This window comes from Mauremys reevesii, linkage group 17, assembly GCF_016161935.1.
Source record: "Mauremys reevesii isolate NIE-2019 linkage group 17, ASM1616193v1, whole genome shotgun sequence".
Taxonomy (NCBI): Eukaryota; Metazoa; Chordata; order Testudines; family Geoemydidae; genus Mauremys; species Mauremys reevesii.
In genome coordinates this window covers 5,160,119-5,179,922 of record NC_052639.1, presented here as the reverse complement: position 1 = coordinate 5,179,922, position 19,804 = coordinate 5,160,119, and the positions used below count along the sequence as shown (strand labels likewise).

Genomic DNA, 19,804 nt, shown 5'->3' with positions numbered 1-19,804 from the left:
TCACAGGCGGGAGGAGTTTGAATGAATTAGTGATCAACCAAAAAACCTCACTCTCAAAATAAAAAGGCACATTTTAAAGCTAACGGGTCTTTTGTCACTGGAATAGTGGACTTGTGCCTGACAAGTAGCTAGGGTGACATCTGCAAGTCAGTGGTTCAAACCCAGGAATAAACATGGGCATTTTGTTCTATATGGGACTTAGCCCAATTTCCTGACACTCCTGAATCTGCCATCAGGATCAGATTCCTCTGAAGCTAGCAGCTTAGCTCCAGATCACAAGCATGCAATATATACCTATGTTGCTTCCATCCGTACAGCATTTTACAAATCCAGCAGTCGTCACCTTCCAACGTGATGCAATTCATTAGCTGTTAGAGTCATCAGTGTCTTCAATGCACCGCATTTATTCCAAATCTCACATTTTTCTTCTGCAAAATGCTAAATGACTTTTTTTTTTTTTTTTACACATTTTATAGTCCATAAAAACTCCAAAAATACATGAGCTTGATAAAATATACATGCTTAGTCATTTTGTATCTAGCTGAAACGGTAAGTTTAACTTTTACAAGTGTCTTATTTCAACTACAGCAAACATATTTACACAAAAGCCACCAGAACAAGTACCACTAAAAGAACTGGCTGTAAAAAATATTATTGCAGTATACTACAAATATGTAACCTTTTTTATATGAGCTACAAAAAGCAGCATTTTTACGTTTACAGAGTTCAGTGCAAGTCTTTACATTTAAAAAAATCCTATAAATTAATAAACAAACATCAATATTACAGAGAAAAGAATACATTTTACATATTCTGGTTAATTTCTCCAGATTGTTATTGGGTTCCGGTCCTCCATATTGCTTCAACTCAGGAAGGGATTTTTCTTTCATTCTCAATCAAATGCCTCTTTTTTACAACACTTCGGGAGATCGGAGTATGAAAGATCTCTCTCAAGAGTACAGTGGTCAAAGCCTAGACCAACGTCACAAGCCAGCAATCTGAGAACACCTCTCTGTTTCACACAAAAGGCTTCAGCGCACAATCCTCACCTGAGAGCAGAATTTTAACGCAGGATGGAGAAGTGCCCAAGCTTTGAACATAGTTAGCTCTTTTGTTCAGTAAAGCTTTAAAATTAAATCCTATTTCCACCTTCGCTGCGTACGTCAGACAGTGGGGTATGTGACATCAGGTACCAAGAACTCTTCTGCAAAGTCTGCTAACTGGTCACTGCCCCAGCAAAACCAAGAGTGGCCATGACCTTCCAGCAAAGTCCTCTTGGCAGGACACAGCTGTCAGTTAGTAAATGTTTTATGCATGCAGCATCACTGATTACAACCAGGAGTCAATCATGTAGACCATTTTAATTAGATGACCTCATTACAAGGATTTGAGAGAGACAACCATTAGCCAGAGCAGGAAACACTATGTAATTTACAAGAGAGCAGAAGGAAGATGTAAGAATACAGGGAAAAAAGCCCTTCACAAAGCATCTTGTCTCTCTGAATTTGAGATGATTCATCTGGGCCATGATGGTGCTACATAAATACGTTCTCTCAGATGCGGAAATGTGAGAAAATTCCTAATAGTAAACAAATGCACACAACACGCACAAAACTGAACTGCTGCACCACAGGTATGGCCTTCAAGCCAGAACCCACTTCCTCGGCTGCTAAGAGTGAAAGGAAATTCTCAGATCTCACCTGTCAGCTGGATCATCTTCACCCCACTTTTCGAAATGTGCAAGTCTCCATTCTCTGAGGCTGAGTTACCTTCTCTTCATGTGCCATGGCTGGGAGGGTGCTGTAAGTCCTGACCTGAGAAAATGGGGTGCAGCAAAGGGTGAAGGTGTAAAGCTGTAGCAGCTGCAGCAGCAGCAGGTCGAGGGGCAAGAAGCGTTGGATAAAGAGCAGCATGGTGAACAGGATGAAAGGTGAAGGGACCTGGATGGAGCGCGGACGCAGGAATGATATGTATGGGATGGCTGGCTAGAAATGTAGCAGGGTGCCCTGGAATAATAGAATGGGTTAAATGGGACAAGGAAATGGGTGTCAAGTGTGGCTGGGGTATATGATGAACCTGAGCAAGAGGCTGGGGGTGAGGGTGTGGGTGAATGCCAATAGCTGCAGCAGCCGCAGCGGCATGGTGCTGCAGAATGGCATGCTGCACAGTGGTGATGGATGCTGCAGATGCAGCTGCTGGCTGCTGAATGTGGATAGGTTGCAGAGCAGGTGCTGCTGGGGCCAGCGCTGCTGAAGCAGGAAAGGTTTTGACCTGCTTTGCTAGAAGCTGTTGCTGAATGTGCTGCTGAGCTGCTTGCTGAAGCTTACTGTACTTCTCCATTTCTTCAGGCGTGAAAGTGATCGGTTGGCTCTCAAGTGGGGCCAGGGAGGAATCTTCTGCTCCTTCTGGCTCCCCGTCAATGCTTGGCTCCCCACTCGGAGTCACGTAACCAGGAAAGTGCTCAACATCTGGAACTAAAGGCATCATGCTGGGTTCTACAGGGACAGGCGGGTTACCACTCTCCACGGGTTCTAAGGCATCACCATCACTGGGATCAGAGAGATAGCTGTGTGGCACAATCAGCTCTCCAGAACTGTAGCATTCAGGAAGTGCCTGCGGTTCAAGAGGAATTGGTGGCGTTTCCACAGCAGGTTCAGCAGGTTTCTGTTCTTCCAGTGGTTTGTCCTGCAGCAGCATCACCACCTCCTCCTCCAGCAGAGGCTGGACTGCCAACTGACTCTCCGTGCTACCCTGGGGAACTTCATCAGCCTCTGACAGCTCCTGTTCCTCACCCCTCTCTACTCCCGCCTCTTCATACCTCTTGGCATTTGGTTTTCGGATTGTAGGGAGCTTCCCAATTAAAGGCAGAACTGGTTTGTTGCCTAACGAGGGGGGAAGCTTAGGGCCAAAGTACCCCTGTGGAGGATCTTTAAGTTTTATCCCAAGCTTGTTTGTCCCTGCTAGCATTTCATCACTAGCAATGGGCTTCTGTTCAACCTTCCTGGACTGAACCTTCTCTAGCAGCAGTTTTGCTGTGACCGAGTTCTTTTCTTCTGGGCCACAATCACTTTCAGGAGCTTTTCCCAAGCCAGAACTACAGCTATTTTGAGGGAGAGAGCCAGTGACCTTTGTTTCATCTCCTCTGCTCTCTTTTTTCAAAGCCCCTTCACTTCGGCCTGCTCTGAAATAGTGCGGAGACTGCGAGCGATATATTTTGGATCTGATGAAGTCTCTTCGCCCAGATCTCCTGTCTTCAGGGCTCTCATGATCCCGAGAGCCCTTTCTTGAAAGAGATCTCTGTGAATGGCTCCTTGTGCTCCGGCTGCGATCTCTGCTGTAGCTCCGACTCCGTTTCCAACTGCGGCCAGTTACGCTTCGACTTCTCCTCTTGCTTCGACTGCGACTGCAACTGCTGCTCCGTGTTCTACCCCGACTTCTTGTTCTTGACCTCCCCCTAGTGTGGGTTCGGCTCCTGCTTCGACTTCTAGACCTGCTCCTACTTAGACTGTAGTCATCTTCCGAGGAGGAGTACTTGTGCCTTTTTGATCTGTGTTTTGAGCTGTTGTAGTCAGAATCCTCTGAGTCATGAGACCTCTTTGAATGACACCTTGACCTGTCACTGTAGTCAGTATAGCTATCATCTGAATAACTTCTCCTGTGACTATACCTACTGTGGTCTGAAGAGGCATCAGAACTCGTTGAGTATGACCTTCGAGAGGACCTGCGAGAAGAATGTCTTCGCCCTGATCTGGAACGGCTTCTGGAGTGGTCGCTACCAGAGTCATAGTCATCACTGTACTGTGACACAGATTTCTGTCGGAAGTCTTTTCGGAGAGAGCCTTCATCACTTTCATAGTCCCCACTACTCTGCCGGCTTCTATGGCTGGACCTGCCAAAAGAAGGAGCAGAACACCGCTTCTTTGAGGCAGATGATAGCTGCAGGTCAGTCTTGTGTTTTTTGCTGCCGTGCTCTTGGGAAGAGTTACCACTGTCCTCTTTTTTGCCACTAGTCCCCTCTTCCGCAGAGAGGGCCTTCCGCTGAGGGTCCTGAAAGCAGTGTTTTTTCTTCTGCAGATGGCTCCCCTCATCGGGCATGTCAGGTTTCAGCACCCGCTCTGATCCAACAGGAAGAGACAATTTGCTTTTTTTGTGTTTGTGTTTTTTCCGTTTCTTGGGTTTCTCCTCCCTCATGTCAGTTTTTCGGCTTTTCTCTTCAGCCTCTTCCTTGTGTTTACGTTTGTGCTTGCTGGACTTCTTGTGCTTCTTTTTCTTTTTATGTTTGTGGGATTTCCCAGCCTTGTCTTTTTTACTGGGTAGAGTTTTACTACTGTCATCTGTTTCTTCCACTTTGCTAACGCTTGCCAAGCTGGACTCCTGCTTGCTCTGGGTACCACAGACAGACACAAGTTTATTTTCTGGTTTTGCAGCAGAACTGTTAGTTGTGCTTCCTCTTTCCTTGCTTTTGCTTATGTCACTAAATTCTGTGGACTGTATATTTTCCTTAGAAAGACCTAATGTGTCTTTAGGTTTTTCTGCTCCTTTCGCTTTAGCATCTTTGTTACGTGACAGCTTAAAATCAAAATACAAGGGATTACAACTGTATGACACAGATGGCTCTGCCCTGGTGAATATCAGAAGTTCTGAAGGCCACTGCAAAGTAGTGCTTTCATCTTTACTCAAAACTGGGAAGAAGGGTCCCATTGGATGCTTCGGTCCCTCGATGACGTCTTTACAACCCGGGACAGGCTGAGGGGCTTCTTTAGTAGTGTCTTGTTTTGGGGGATTGCTTTCTGCAGACTGCTTGCTTTCTTGCAAACTTGCATTTTCTGGAATTTCTTTTGCTTCTGTTTTGCTTCTCGGAGCTGTAAGTTCAGTTGTACGTGGCTCCTTCTGCTGCACAGTGCACTCAGCTGCCTTTTCTGGGTGCCTGCCAGCTTTGGGTTTTGGAGAATTACTCTTTATACTTTCATGCACTGTTTTTTTGCTTGCATTTTCTGCTTCCATTTGCTCTGTGGACTTCATGAAAAGCAGGAACTGAAAGTTCGGTTTTACTTTACAATGGGCTGGGGGAATATAATGATAATACTCTGGCTCTAGTGGCGTTGGTCCATCTTCTCTTCTCATCTTTTTTAACTTAGATAATGTAGTGGCAAGAGATCCATTGTCTTTTTCGTGCTGGTCATCATCTTCAACTCTGTTGTCAGGACTATTTGTGGTCTCGGCCTCACCAGTCTTCTGCAAAGTCCCTTGATCGGAGGAGGCTCTCTCCTCAGTTTTTGTTCCATCTGCAGGACTCGATTCCTCCACATGGTCCTTGAAGACAGATGCTATAGACTCAAGCTTTACTGGAGCCTTCTTGGCAAAGGAGAATGACACTCCTATCTTCTGCAGTGGAGTTCCCAAATTATTCTTAATGCCAAAACTGATTGCCTGTGTTGCCTGGATTGGTATTTGGCCTGACAGAACAGTGTTGCTGACTTGTCCAGTGTTCAGAATGACTCCCCTGTCCATGGTTATTTCTGTAGCCTGGCTAGAAGTTGTTTGGATGGAAGAACTGCTGTTAGCTGCTGAATTATCATCATCATCACCACCTTCTTCATCTACAGCCACAGTGGTCGTTTTGAACATGGGCCCGCTTCCAGGAGCACTATGGAATGTTTTAAAATAGAGGGGAAGGCTGATTAGAGAGATTCACAGACTATTATAGATGGCGTCATACCTCAATTTAAATAATTTTTCTCCTGCCCATGCTTAATTTTTAATGCCCCCTAGGCCTGTTCTTAGCATAATTAAGTATATGGTAAATATATTAAAGCAATGGCTTTTCACCCTTTTCAGGGTAACTTTTACTCAGTACTGCCCAATGCCTTGCATTCTTTAACATTATGAAGAGCTGTGGGTTACAGCTGGTATGAAAGACAAATACAACCGTTTTGCATAGTGCTTAATTTACTCATCTGAATGTCAATGGCAAGAAGGCTGAGGCTCAAGCCTTGCTATTTCCAAACACATCAACCACTTCCGCAACGGCTCAGATGCACAGCAGCAAGAATGAGGTACAGGTTACAAGCAGTAGGTTTTGTAACCTTTTTACTTCGGTGAAACCCATTTCTGTGCTGTCTAGCTGTGATCTCTAGCGCTCACCATTCAAGTTGCTTTCTCTGCTCAGCCAGTTCGTGTAGACGCCGGAGGGCTCTCTCTTGCTTCTTCTCATCTTTACGTGATCTTGAAGAGACATTGCGAGCAAATTCCCTTTGCTTGAGATCTTTCAACCTCTGTGGCAAAAGACAGTGAGAGAAATCAGATGAAAATGGCAAGTGAATCAGTGCATTAAAGAGTTTCTCTGTTGTAACACTGGAAAGTGTGTCGTCATCCCACCCCACCCACCCACCCAACCAGTACAAATTTACTGAGCTAAGATGGAGTGACAGCATCTTAGTCCACAAGCCAAAGAGAACACATTGCCATCCTCCCAACAGTTAAATGGAAAGACAACTGTTGATCACTTTTGGCTACTACTTCATATCTAATATCTGCAGTTCCAATCAGTGTTGATACATTTTCCTTAGCATGTACAATAAAGCTGATTTCAAAGCAACAAGCAAATTCTGGAAGGAAAAAAATGACTTGACTCTGCTGTTCTTGCAGGGTGCAAATATACTTGACAGTGCATGACAGAAGTCTTGATAGTATGCGCCAAAGAATGAAAAGAGATTAGCTAGTGCAGAAAAATTATCCAGGTACATATCTCGAAAAGCAATGTACAAATTACAGTTGGGGAGGCGGGGTGTAACTAGAACTGAACTCATTATGAAAGTGATTGTTTAATCAACAAAATGGAAGATACCTTTTACCATGAGCAGTAACTCATTTTCCTGTATGTCGTGTTTGGACAGTGTGGAAAAATTTCCAATATTAGCAAGAATGCAGCCTGGCTTTGCCAGTTTCTTAGTAAGTCCACTGAAAAAAAAGAAACAGAAGTGGCACTGGATACCAGAGAGGCACGGACCGGAAGCTTGGGGTGGAATGGGGAAAACAGAGCTAGGTCCAAGTAGTTTAGCATTTTCTTGACCTAGGACGCAATTTTCAAAGCCCCTAGGAGAGCTTGATTCCCAAAGCCCATTAAACTTTAATAGGTTGGGTGTTCAAATCCATTGGGCAGCTTTGAAAAATCTCAGTCTTAAACCTTAGGGGAAAAACGCTTTTTCCTCTGATTAACTTGCAAAAATACACAATTAGTTTAAGAGTGCTGTCCTGATCCACAGAGAAAACCAACAAGCAGCTCTGGCTAAGATTTTCAGAAGGGACTAGTGATTTTGGCTGCCTGTTTTTTGGTACCAAAGCACTGAGCACTTCCTCTGAAAAACAGATCCCTGTAAGGTGTGTCACATTGAGCTTCTAAAAATTGGGGCATTCAAAAATCAGTAGTCACTTTTGAAAAACCTTAGCCTATAATTTAACAATTGTTTACTTCAAAATATAACCTTTACCAAAGGCTGATTCTTGATTAGAACAGAGCTGCAGAGATATTCATCACATGCTAGGATCTGAAAATCTATCAAACGGATCAAGTTTGAGGAACTGATTTGACCCAATGTAAAGTGAACATTGCTTTGTGAAAAAGATGACGATTGACAAGACGGGGGATTCTCTTACCTAATAATATTTACTAAATGTGATTGAGCTTTATCAAAATCAGAAGGGAGGACACACGCACACACACAAAATAAAAAAAAAAAGAAAAGAAAGAGAAATACAGCTACAGACACTAGTAGAAGGAAACTCACTCTTGTGATCTGGACTCCAAAATTAGAAGGATTTGCTTTCAACACATCAGCTGAAAATGTCACATCACAAAGAAAAAAGAAAGTAAAAATATAACAAGAGTGGAAAAGAGAAAAAAAAAAGCAAGCATTACTACACAAGCTCTCAGTATAGCTGCAAACTATCGTATTGACTAAGGAGCTGATCCATCAAAGCTAAAAGGTTCAGTTTCAGGGGTAAGAGGAAGGGAATGCACGTACATACACACACAGTGCAATGATCCCACCTGAAATAACCACTACTTTGACCAGGATGCAAAGGGCTTAGGGTTTGGGGGAAGGTAATGTGTTAAATAATGAATAGTAAATTTCTTTCTAGAGGAAGAACAGGCTAAGCAATGGTATCAGCTTTTTTCATGCTGATTAAAACTGCTTATCAGTTAAAAGTCACCAACAGCTGGCAAAACAATTTAACTGGGGTTCGATGCCAAGTTTCTGGATTTTTCATCCATTTGGGGAAAAAATGACCCAGCTTTTTACAATAAAAATGAATTACAACTTTTCCCTTTATATGAGTAAGTGGAGGGTGCAAACCCCGAACTCCCAGAAACCCACTCTCGTCCTTCAGGTGTGGCTTTAAACACCCACCTTTGACCCGTACAGCAGGCTGACTAGAGTCGCAGGCTCAAATATGGTGGTGTTGCCCACAGTGGAATCTTGTTTTCATTACACACACAGTTTAACCAGACAATTAATGCTTTCTTCAATGCTGCTCTTCTCCCCCCACCCCCGCCCCCTTTGGATTGTGAAGTGAGAAATGCAGTGCAAAGCACTAGGAAGTGCAGTATCACTTACTATACTGATATACTGCAGACTCTGTAAAGGAAGGGAATGACAGACAACCGAGTTGGATCTTTACCTGTGATTTGGGTAAACAGGAATTACACCGTTTTCAAGAGCCAAACCAACAGTGCCCCAAAGACTGTGCTATCCCCCACCTCCAGAAAAACAAACAATGATCTGATTTTACATAAACTCTACATAACATGTCCCAAGCCATAGTGTATTCCAGATGCTCTAGCTATCAACATAAAAACTTCTGTGTAGTGTCAACTATTCTCAATCTGTAAAAGTCTAAGTAAATATTAGGGCAATGGTAAATTCATTTACAGTATGTTCTTGATAACTATGACCTGTGAATACCGGACTATATGACAAGTGGCATAATTCCTTTAATACCAACAGACAATGGTCAGGTTAATCTTCAACTTAATTCAGCAACAGTGCACATTTACTTTATTCACTGGATGTCAGGATAATCTAACTGCTAGCTTTAGCATTTTAAACTCTCTCACAGCACTGCACCATCATTTTTCAGGGTTGTACCAAATAAGATGTAAAATGAGGAATATTATGTACCGGTAGTTAGTCTCTCGCTCTCTGAAAGATGCGTTTTCAAGCACAAAAGTTTGGAAATAGCCAAAATGCCAAGAAATCTGGCTAAATTGCTAACAAGTTTCATATACAAGTAATCATGGAAAAACAAAAGACCAGTTTGCAAACCTGTAAAAACAAATTACTATGGACACAAGATCCAAAAGTCCTTGTTCATAGGTAGTTTGGTAAGTGCAAAGCAACTTGTGGAGTGGTCTTATACAAAGTCCTGCCACGGAATAAACAATTAGCCCCTCCTTTCCAAGTCCAGAACTGAACTAAGTAGCACATATGAGCACACCAATGGATGTCAGTGGTGTCAATGGAACACACCGAAGGACCAGTCAACGGAATTACAATACTAATAAAACCACCCACCTACCCAAACACATAACTGGGATAGACACAACCAAAACCGTCAAGGCCTAAATCTAGGGGAATCTGTGATTATGGGATGCCAATTTAAATTTTTCAACACACAAGGTCTTAACTTTCATAGAAAGCTATTCAATAAACAATCTGCCTTAATTTTTCCATCTAAAATCCCTAAACAAATGCTCATCTAATTGTAAGGTTCCTAAACTCAACAAGAACATCACTCCTTTTTTAAATCCTGATTAATAAGAGACTTTTCTGTTATGAGCTTTACTAAACCAAATTACAATTTCACGCTACAAGAGGATTTAGAGATCAGGAAATAAAAAAAGGCATGGCTTGAGGAATTGGCTTTCCTAGGAAGCAGCAATGCCTTCCAAGTAGCAATACATGTACTGACCTACTTCAGAACGAAAGTTACCAGAAAACCAAGAGTATTATTCACCACTTTATTAATCAAAATGCAGTAATGGTTATACTGAGAGATCACTTTCACAAAATCACATAAACTGGCCAATCAAGAAACACACAAGTCTCCAGACCTTGAAATGAATTTTACCAGAATGTAGACACTTCAGCTAGATAAGACACTCAGATTGCACTGAGGAGATCATCATAAAACACTCTGAAATGCTTCATCCCATGGGATCAGTAGTGTTTTCATCCACTGCCACCAACCTCAGCTTAGATGGAGTATGAGAATATTTTCATCTGTGACTTAGGTCTTGATCCTGTGCCCACGGAAGTCAATGGCAAAACTTCCATTGGTTTCAATGGGGCATGAACAGGCGCTTTCAGAACAGGTTTTCTAGAGCTCTAAAGTTACCATAGTAATCTGGTGCACAGAAAGAAGATCGGTAAAGGAGGGTGTCTTATGATGCCATGAGATGCTGGCATTTAAAGCAACTAACTTACAACCCTCCTACAAAATATGCCCACAGACTTCTCTAACTAGCTCAAATAGGCTACATTCCTGGATGATTTTAAATTTATGCTACATACAAGACTCTGGAGATATGCCCATCACAGGCACGTAAGGAAGACTCAGTCAAGACAAACAGCTGCTCAGTAGAGCGTGTAAGAACGAAAAATAAAGCCAGAATTCTGACCCATTAAGTAACCAAAGCATTCCAGGCTGAAGTTCACTTTACACCATTTAATCTGGTACTTATTTTATTAGGGTACAAAGAGAGTTGAGTCTGCTGAGTATTTATTTTCAGCTCAGTACTCTTTAGACAGAAGGAGACGGCTAATCTGAAATAAAATCATGCACAGATCTCAGTTGTAGGGAAGAGAGGAGAAAAGTTTACTCATGTTCTTTAGCATGTATCTGCCTTCAGACAGAACTCAAGTACAGGGGACTTCACAAAGTGAAGAGAGTATCCTGAAGCTACTTGGTGTTATAAAGTAGAGACTCTGGCAACACTAAAGCTGTACTAGTCTGCTCTCAAAATGAAACAAGTATCTTAGACCCAACTGAACTATGAGGCTGTAGGTGTTTTTATGAAGAAAGCCTTCCAAAATGTGCCTATTTTGTTAGTTCTCTCAGTGCAGTGATGCTCTTCCCTTTGTGTCTCTGCATTTATTCCATATATAACTTGGGAAGTTATTTAGCAGAACTGGATCCCCACTGCTCTGGGCATACTACAGAACTGTATCTTAGTCTATGCCACCTCTGGAGTTTGTTGCTTTGTGAATGCTAGTATCAGCGAAGGGCAATATTTTTCAGTGTCACAGGGTTACAGGTATCCCCTTAGGTTTAGGAGTTATTTTCAAAAATTGAAAATGAAATACGAAGGGAGACAAAGATGAAACAAGAATCCACGTCTGTGTCCGTCTAACACACAAGTTGATGCAAACACACTTGTCTTGCTAGATGAGTGTAAAAAACAAGTGCAATGTTATGATCATTTTTATGAAATGAAATACAGACTCTCTAAATGTCTGCACAATATATGACAGACCATATAGTCTCTCCCAGAAGCGTATACAATACAGAACAAACTCACGTAGAAGGTTCAGAAAACCAGTATCTGCTCTAATATACTAAAAAGTACACTAATTTTATTTAATAGCAGTTGGCAGAGAGATGAGGACATGGAAGGGATAGGTTCTCTAGCTGGATCATACTGTTGCCTGAGTTGCATTCTATTGAAAGTAAATCTGCAATCCTCACACGTGTGAGCATTCTGGGGCCCTCACATTTGAAGACAAGACTTGCCATGGAATACTCAACTATCCTGTGCTTTTAGGGCACTACAGAGGGAGCACTTTCCTTTCTGCTGGGCGGTGCAATGGTGCTTCTCTTACTTGGCACAGTAGCGATGGAAAACTGACTAGTGGATATAGATATGCAAGTTCAGAAAACATTTGATCAATGCTATGTTACAGAACTTAAAAGTTCCTGGAGTCAAAAAGCCAGAAGCTGTAAGATTTAAGAGACTGTTACAGGTCCTGGAGTTTTGGAAAAGCTGTAGTGCATCATACACTATTCAGAAGATGGAGGATCCCTGTCTGACTGACTGTCATCAATACTGTATGAAGTAGTCAAATAGGAATAGGGCTCTAAGAAAGGAGAACATTAATGTAAATATAGAATATCTGAGTGCCGAGTGCATCATTCCAAGCCACACAGAGCTGGTTTAATTTCAAAGGTGACTGATGTAGCATCACAAAGGGAGAAATCTGCCATCCCCATAAAACACAAGGGCTTTGGTGCTCGCCCTCCCTAGATGCCTAATGGCATACATTTGAGTTGAGGGATTAACTGTGAGGGGTTCTTTTCTATATCACTAAGTCAGCAGCTAGCTACCAAAGTTTTCCTTTCATCTAACCCTTTCTTTTTGAATTTGAACCTTTAATAAAAGGCTGCATCAGGATTTCTACAGCTTCAGAGGTGGGACAGTTCACACGTAACCATTAACTTTTGTTTGCTGCACCCAACAGCTCTCCCCTCATTTAGAAATCTCCATTAAAAATTACAGTAACTTTCCATGGTACAAAGCAAAATTAACACTTTTTAACTGCTCTTTGAATGTACTCAAAAAGTCTTAATTTATTTGAGTCATTTTCCCCCTTCTGTATGAATATCAGTTGCCATAATAAGTCTTCTCAAGTTTTTCCTCAGAGGAATTTACTACTCTGAGGATGGGGTTATACTCTTTAAAACATCCATTACATCACCTTATTTTCAAATGTTAAACAAAAAATGTTATTTTAAACAAAAAAAAAGTGTTATTTCCCAGATATTCTGGTTAAAAATGTAGAGAATTAAACCAGCCAATGGGTCTTGGCAGTCACAGGAATATGTATTTCACAATTTAATGCACAATTCAAAATCTGAAAAACTGAAAAATTCCAGATAGAGAATTCCTAGTGTTTTGAACTTGGTTGTGAAGCTGGAGAACTCAAATATGTCCCCCCATTAACAAACAGGACTTTCCCTTTATACTTTTAATGTCAACAACTTGGTGGCAGGTCCAAAATGGATTGGGTAGGGATCAATACACTTACCTATTGTCCCTGATTCGCAATAATCCTGAGTTCCTTCCTGGAATACAAGACAGTGTCTTTATATCTTGGGAACAGAAGGAGATGTAGGGATGGAAGATCTATTTAATACGGATAAAGTAATGTCCACTGAGCAGTTTTAGAAATAAGGAAACTGCCATTTTAAATTATTTAAAAGCAATGACTATTCCCAAAGGAAATTTACTCTTGACAGGTAATATGCTATGGAAAATGTAAACTAAAGTTATGGTCTTACGAATTTCTCCCTCTCACACATCTGTATCGGATCACTGCTGCCAGATATTGCCAAGCACATCAAACTCCAGTGACTATAGAGGTTTGGTATATTTATCACTAAGGATGTTGTGGGGTCTTGTTTTCCCCAGCAATAAAGTCAAATGGGAAATACAAGTTCCCAGCCTCTGTCACACTCAAGTTTTAGTTGAGAAGAAAAATGATCCAAAGAAAGTATGAAATAAGAAATCAAGTCTGCAAGTGCTTTATTTAATCTCGGTCTCCTATACATTCTGGCAACAGGCAGAAGGTGATTCACCTTAACTATATCTTCTTTTTTCCTATTGGAATCTCTTTGCTTTATAGAATTAGATAATAAAAAGTCGATCTCAGTTCTAAAATGTCTTCTCTACTCCACCTTCATTATTTCTTTGGAAGGTAACTATCACTGCTGTCTTTTCCTTGAAGAGACTGCACAATTAAGGGAAAATATTCCAGAAAATGGGAGAGCTTTTTAAAAAAAAATAATTTTCAGCTTCAACTAAAGGTTATGCAGGACAGCTTGCACTTGGTTTACTTTAGCACACTAGTCGTCCTTTTGGGCTAATTAACTAACCTTAATAACTACTTGCATAAGTCAATGCTCAAGAAGAATAAATGCTTTTGTCTTCTTCACATCACTTTGCTTCCTTCACTGATCAAGGATGATTCTAGGAAAGCTGACCTGTCAATCTATGGTACCTTCTATTGTCTCACAACAAAACTACAGACTAGTATTTTAAAAGCTATCCTCATAAAAAGGATAAATCTGTCCCTCAGAAGTGACCCTACCTTCAACCATAATTAGTAAAGGCAATGGGACATGCTAAGATACAGTTATCTACTGCAAGATTCTATTTCAAATATTCCCAGGCAGTTTCAAATTTGCTGCTAAACTCAGACTTTCTTAACAAGGCCAGCTGCACCTTAACACTGCACAAATCTCCTAAATGCAGCTCGATTTCTTCTGCCTTTAACTTTCTATAGATGACTTCCTGAACTGTTTATTGGATGATTTCCCATAAAAAAAAAATCTGGAGGTTCATAAGCTCCAGGACTCATTCAATACTGGTGTAACAGCTGCAAATTATCCAGTGGTGGTATCCATTCAGGTGACCAACACCAAAAAGAGTTTTTCACCAAAAGCAGAAATCTATTTGTATGGATGAGAAGCTTGTGCCAGCATAAAGTTTTCCCCAAGCAGCTTTTACTTCCGCCACCCGGTTCTCGCACACTAATGGTGGACAGTTCTTCCACCAGCATGAGGTTGGCCCGTGCTCTGCAGGTCAGTTTTTCCTCTAAGTCTCTCCAAGCTGTGGCTGAAATATGTCAGTTCAGTCACTCTCCTGTAGATCTCTGTTGTTAATTTTTCAGATACACTTATCAAGAGCTGCCATTAATATATCATCACACTGAAAGATATGGTATTAAACAGGCTCTCCCTGTTGTCATGCACTCAAATTTCAGCCAAACTGATGAAAAGTCCAAAGTATATTAAATCAGAAGGTTGCAACAACTCCGTCTATTAGCAGTCTAATGTGCCCGTCAACTTAGTCAAAATAGCCCTTGTATAGCTGTTTTCCATAATACAATAGAAACTCACTAATTTGTACTTTGCTAGTCTGGAAACCTCAATTTACTGCACTATAGTTTTTGGAGAATTGAGGAGTGCTATAGTGAGGTCTCGTATTATTAAAACTTTGTTACTTTAAAAAAAATACTGAATTTATTTAGTATCAAATTCTATACACTTAAATGAACAAAGTATATTTTGTGATGCATTCTCCTTGGTTTTAAAATTGTATTTTTTGCTCACTTGCTGTTTTACAAAAGTCAATAATGCACAATACATCTTCCAGTCATCAGGACAAATTAATGGTGTTCTATTAGAGGTAATATTACAGAAGACCAAAATCCCTTCTTTCTGAGAGAAGTGAAATCTATAGCCAGAGTTGTTGTGGCTGTGTTGGTCCCAGTATATTGGAGAGAGAAGGTGGGTGAGGTGGTAACTTCTGTTGGTGAGAGAGAGGCTTTCGAGCTACACAGAGCTCTTCTTCAGCTTGTCTCTTTCGCCAACAGAAGTTGGTCCAATTCAAGGTATTACCTCACCCACCTCGTCTATCTATAGACACACATTTAAAACAAAGTTATGTAATGCCTAAAACTCAATCAGTCTAAAGCAAGGGTTCTCAAACTGCGGGTCATGACCCCTCAGCGAGTCGCAAGGTGGTTACATGGGGGCTGACAGCTCCCAGCCCTCCTTAAATTAAATTACCCCTCTCATTTGTAATGTATAACCGGGGGGGGGGGGGGGAGGAGTCCACACTCAGAGGCTTGCTGTGTGAAAAGGGTCACCAATACAAAACGTTTGAAAACCACTGGTCTAAAGTGTGTGAACAGACTGAGGGCATGGTTACACTTGCAGATGTAGAGCGCTTTGAGTTAAACCAGCCTTCGGAGAGCACACTAGGGAAAGCGTTGCAGTCTGTCCACATTGACAGTTTCAAGCGCACTGGCGTGGCCATATTTGTGGCACTTGCAGCGGCACTGGGAGTAGTGCATTATGGGTAGCTATCCCAGCATGCAAGTGACTGCAACGTGCTTTTCAAATGGGGAGGGTGGGGTGGAGTGTGACAGGGAGCGTGTTGTGTGTATGTGGGAGGAGAGGGAGGGGTTCCTTGGGGGGCTGAGAGCATGTCAGCATGGTGTCTTGTAAGTTCAGACAGCAGCAGACCCCTCCCCACCCCTCTCACACACAGCATTCCACAGTAATGGTTGCTTTGTCTTGGAGCAGATAAGCATGCCGGTTGTCAGAAATGGAGCTTTGAAAGGGCCTATCTGCATTCCTGCAGCGATTCAAAAACAATGACAAGAGTGGTCACTTGACTTAAGGGGACTATGGGACGTTTCCAGAGGTTGGTCAGAGCGCAATAATACAACACCTCGTTCACGCTGATGCCAGGCGTTGTAGCCAAGGCACAGCAAAAGTTATTCCACTCGCCAAGGTGGAGTACCATAAGCGCTGTAGCCGTGGAGTCAGAGCGCTCTACGTGCCTTGCCAGCGTGGACGGGTAGTGAGCGAGGGCGCCTGGGACTGCTTTAATGCGCTCTAACTCGCAAGTGTAGCCAAGCCCTAAGTCTGAGGCCTGAACTTTTAGTAATGAACATACAGCAAGATGTCTATAGATATCACAACATAGGCCACCTTTTGAAATTCAAATGTTTCAACACAGAATTTTTTTTAGAATTGGCCAACTCAGTGGAGTTACAGGATTTGGATATTACTCCTAATGACTTTTTCCTTGCTGCAACCGCCATTCTTTTTATAAAACCTATGTCACCCAGATCCACAATTCTCTATTCCATTTGCAGTCTAGTATGTGAAGCCAGATATCCCAGTTACTGGAATTCACCATAGGGCCTATTACTTGGGCCTCAGAAACACCACTGTTCATTCCAAAGCATTGATGAATTAAGTGGGAGCCATCATACACACCTAATCTCCTTTTCAGTCTGACTGCCACCTGCTCCTGAACATGGTTAGTTCAAAGCTTAACCCTGATGCCATCAGTTACATTTCTTTCACTGAGTATTCCATTGTTGGCAATTGAACACATCTCAACCAAGAGCAGCAAGAAGCTTCCTGCAACAAGAATATCATGGTACTTATCTGCAGTGACAGCAGCTGTTTACCTGTTTGTGAGCATGGTCATAAGAGTTTATGTGGTTGTCAAACTCTTGATGTTTTTGATACTGTTTGTCACAGAGTTCACAGTAAAAGTTTGCTCGGAGGTCTTCCAAGGCCTTGGCAATTGCCTTTTCTTTGTCGACATAATCCTGCAATATTAATGAAAGTCAGTACTGTTAAGTTCCTGTAAAATAACCAGTGAAGCTGAACAATTCCATTAAGGAAAAAAGCCTTCGTATGGAAACCTTAACATGATGCTGGTTAAAATAGAAACATTGTTTTAGAGCAACTTAATGATACACCCATGTTCTCCTACAAACTAAAATATATGTGAGTTTTGTGAAAACTTTAATTAGAATACATTCTTCTTTTAATCTGGCCTCTATACGTTCTACATCAGAAACCAGTATTCCTATAAAGTAATGCATTTGTTAAGTGGTCACATGCTCACCACCGCAGAGAACAGTGCCTTCACCGAGGAATTTACAATCTAGAATTTGTGGTTCTGTAGTTGGAGACTGACAAAATATTTAGTATGACTACTTAATAAACCCACTTTAGGGCTGCAAATGATCAAGTTCATCCCTGGTGTATTTCTACAAAATTCTCTTAAACTATACCAAGAATGAGGATGCCCACTATATGTAGTTAAAGCAAATGAAGTTGTGCCCCAGTAGGATGATGGCTGCACGAGAAGGTGCACAGGTAGTTGCAGTTTACCAGAAATAGGGAAACAGAATTTTTAAAATGAAGATGTATGCACAGCAATCTCTGGCAAAATCAGTCTACAATCAAATGCACATTAATTTAACACCTCAATGGTGGTGGTGATTTTTTTGGGTTGATATATATGTAAGTGATTAGTTACCACCCCTTAGAGAGGACAGTTATTTTTTGTACTGTGATAATGCCAAAAGGCTCTGGGTCCCATTGTTTCATTCTCTCCTCTCACACTACAAATCCTAATCCAGCCAATTAATCTCATAGCACAAAGAGCTCCAACCAGGATCTGCTGAGTACAGCCTATAAGGAGGCTTTCCTACTATACATCAGTGATCTGGACACCAGTTATTCGATGATTAGACAAATTGGCTGCTGTAATTATTCTGATATGTAGTTTTGAGCTGGACCTGCTATTGAAAATGAAAGGCCAGTCTGTTACTACCTAAAACCCTGGGCCTACCCATCCTACTTCACAAACCAAATTATTCCAATTGGTACATTAATACCAATGCCAAACCCAAGAATGATTTTAAGAAGTTTTGCCCTTCAGGAGCTGAGAAGAAAGTGTTTATTTTAGGGCTGTTGATTAATCGCAGTTAACTCATGCAATTAACTAAAAGAAATCATGGTTAAAAAAAAATTAGTCGTGATTAATTGCAGTTTTAATTGCACTGTTAAATGAATGCCAATTGAAATTTATTAAATAGTTTGGATGTTTTTCTACATGTTCATATATTGTATTCTGTGAGAACAGGCATTTGCATGGCACTTCTGTAGCCAGCAGTGCAAGGTATTTACGTGCCAGATATGCTAAACATTCGTATGCCCCTTCATGCTTTGGCCACCATTCCAGAGGACATGCTGATGACACTCATTAAAACAACAACGATAATGCATTAATTAAATATGTCCTCTGCTCTGTTTTACCCACATTCTGCCATATATTTCATGTTATAGCAGTCTCAGATACTGTTCATTTTAAGAACACTTTCACCGCAGATGTGACAAAACGCAAAGAGGGTACCAATGTGAGATTCCTAAAGATAGTTATAGCACTCGACCTAAGGTTTAAGAATCTGAAGTGAAGGCTAGGACTATAACAGTGTTTAAAAGGGGACTGGATAAATTCATGGTGGCTAAGTCCATAAATGGCTATTAGCTAGGATGGGTAAGAATGGCGTCCCTAGCCTCTGTTCGTCAGAGGATGGAGATGGATGGCAGGAGAGAGATCACTTGATCATTGCCTGTTAGGTTCACTCCCTCTGGGGCACCTGGCATTGGCCACTGTCGGTAGACAGATACTGGGCTAGATGGACCTTTGGTCTGACCCGGTACGGCCATTCTCATGTTCTTATGTTCCAAAATCTGAGAGGGACGAGATGTGGAGCATGCTTTCAAAAGTCTTAAGAGAGCAACACTCCAATGCAGAAACTACAGAACCTGAACCACCAAAAAAGAATATCAATCTTCTACTGGTGGCATCTGACTCAGATGATGAAAATGAACACGCGTACGTCCACACTGCTTTGGATGGTTATTGAGCAGAACTTGTCATCAGCATGGAAGCATGTCCCCTGGAATGGTGGTTGAAACATGAAGGGACATATGACTCTTTAGCAAATCTGGCCTGTAAATATCTTGTGATGCCAGCTACAACAGTGCCATGCCTGTTCTCACTTTCAGGTGACAATGCTGCCCACTTCTTGTTTACCATATCTCCTGAAAATCTAAACAAACTTTTTACATTGTTTTATTTTTGAATGCAGTGTTTTGTAAATAATTCTATATTTGTAAGTTCAACTTTCATGATAAAGAGATTGCACTACAGTACTTGTATCAGGTGAACTGAAAAATACTATTTCTTTTGTTTTTTCACACTGGAAATACTTATAATCAAAAATATAAAGTGAGCACTGTACACTTTATATTCTGTGATGTAATTGAAATCAATATACTTGAAAAATGCAGAAAACATACAGACCTATTTAAATAAATGGTATTCTATTATTGTTTAACAGTGCGATTAATTGAGATTAAT

General features: G+C 41.3%; 1 protein-coding gene across 5 annotated transcripts in view; it reads right to left on the bottom strand.

Annotated features, from left to right (window-relative positions):
* Positions 1 to 384: 384 nt before the first annotated feature.
* GPATCH8 (G-patch domain containing 8) overlaps positions 385 to 19,804 on the bottom strand; it is an 83,253-nt gene continuing 63,833 nt past the window's right edge. For 4 of the 5 annotated variants that reach the window (XM_039504148.1, XM_039504149.1, XM_039504152.1 and 1 more), the window contains 3 exons: positions 17,049 to 17,192; positions 6,145 to 6,275; positions 385 to 5,647 (listed from right to left, as the gene is read on the bottom strand). In XM_039504148.1, coding sequence (XP_039360082.1) covers positions 1,777 to 5,647; positions 6,145 to 6,275; positions 17,049 to 17,192 — 4,146 coding nt within the window. In that variant the 3' untranslated portion in view covers positions 385 to 1,776. The remainder of the gene's footprint in view (positions 5,648 to 6,144; positions 6,276 to 17,048; positions 17,193 to 19,804) is intronic. The other variant, XM_039504150.1, reaches the window with a different exon arrangement.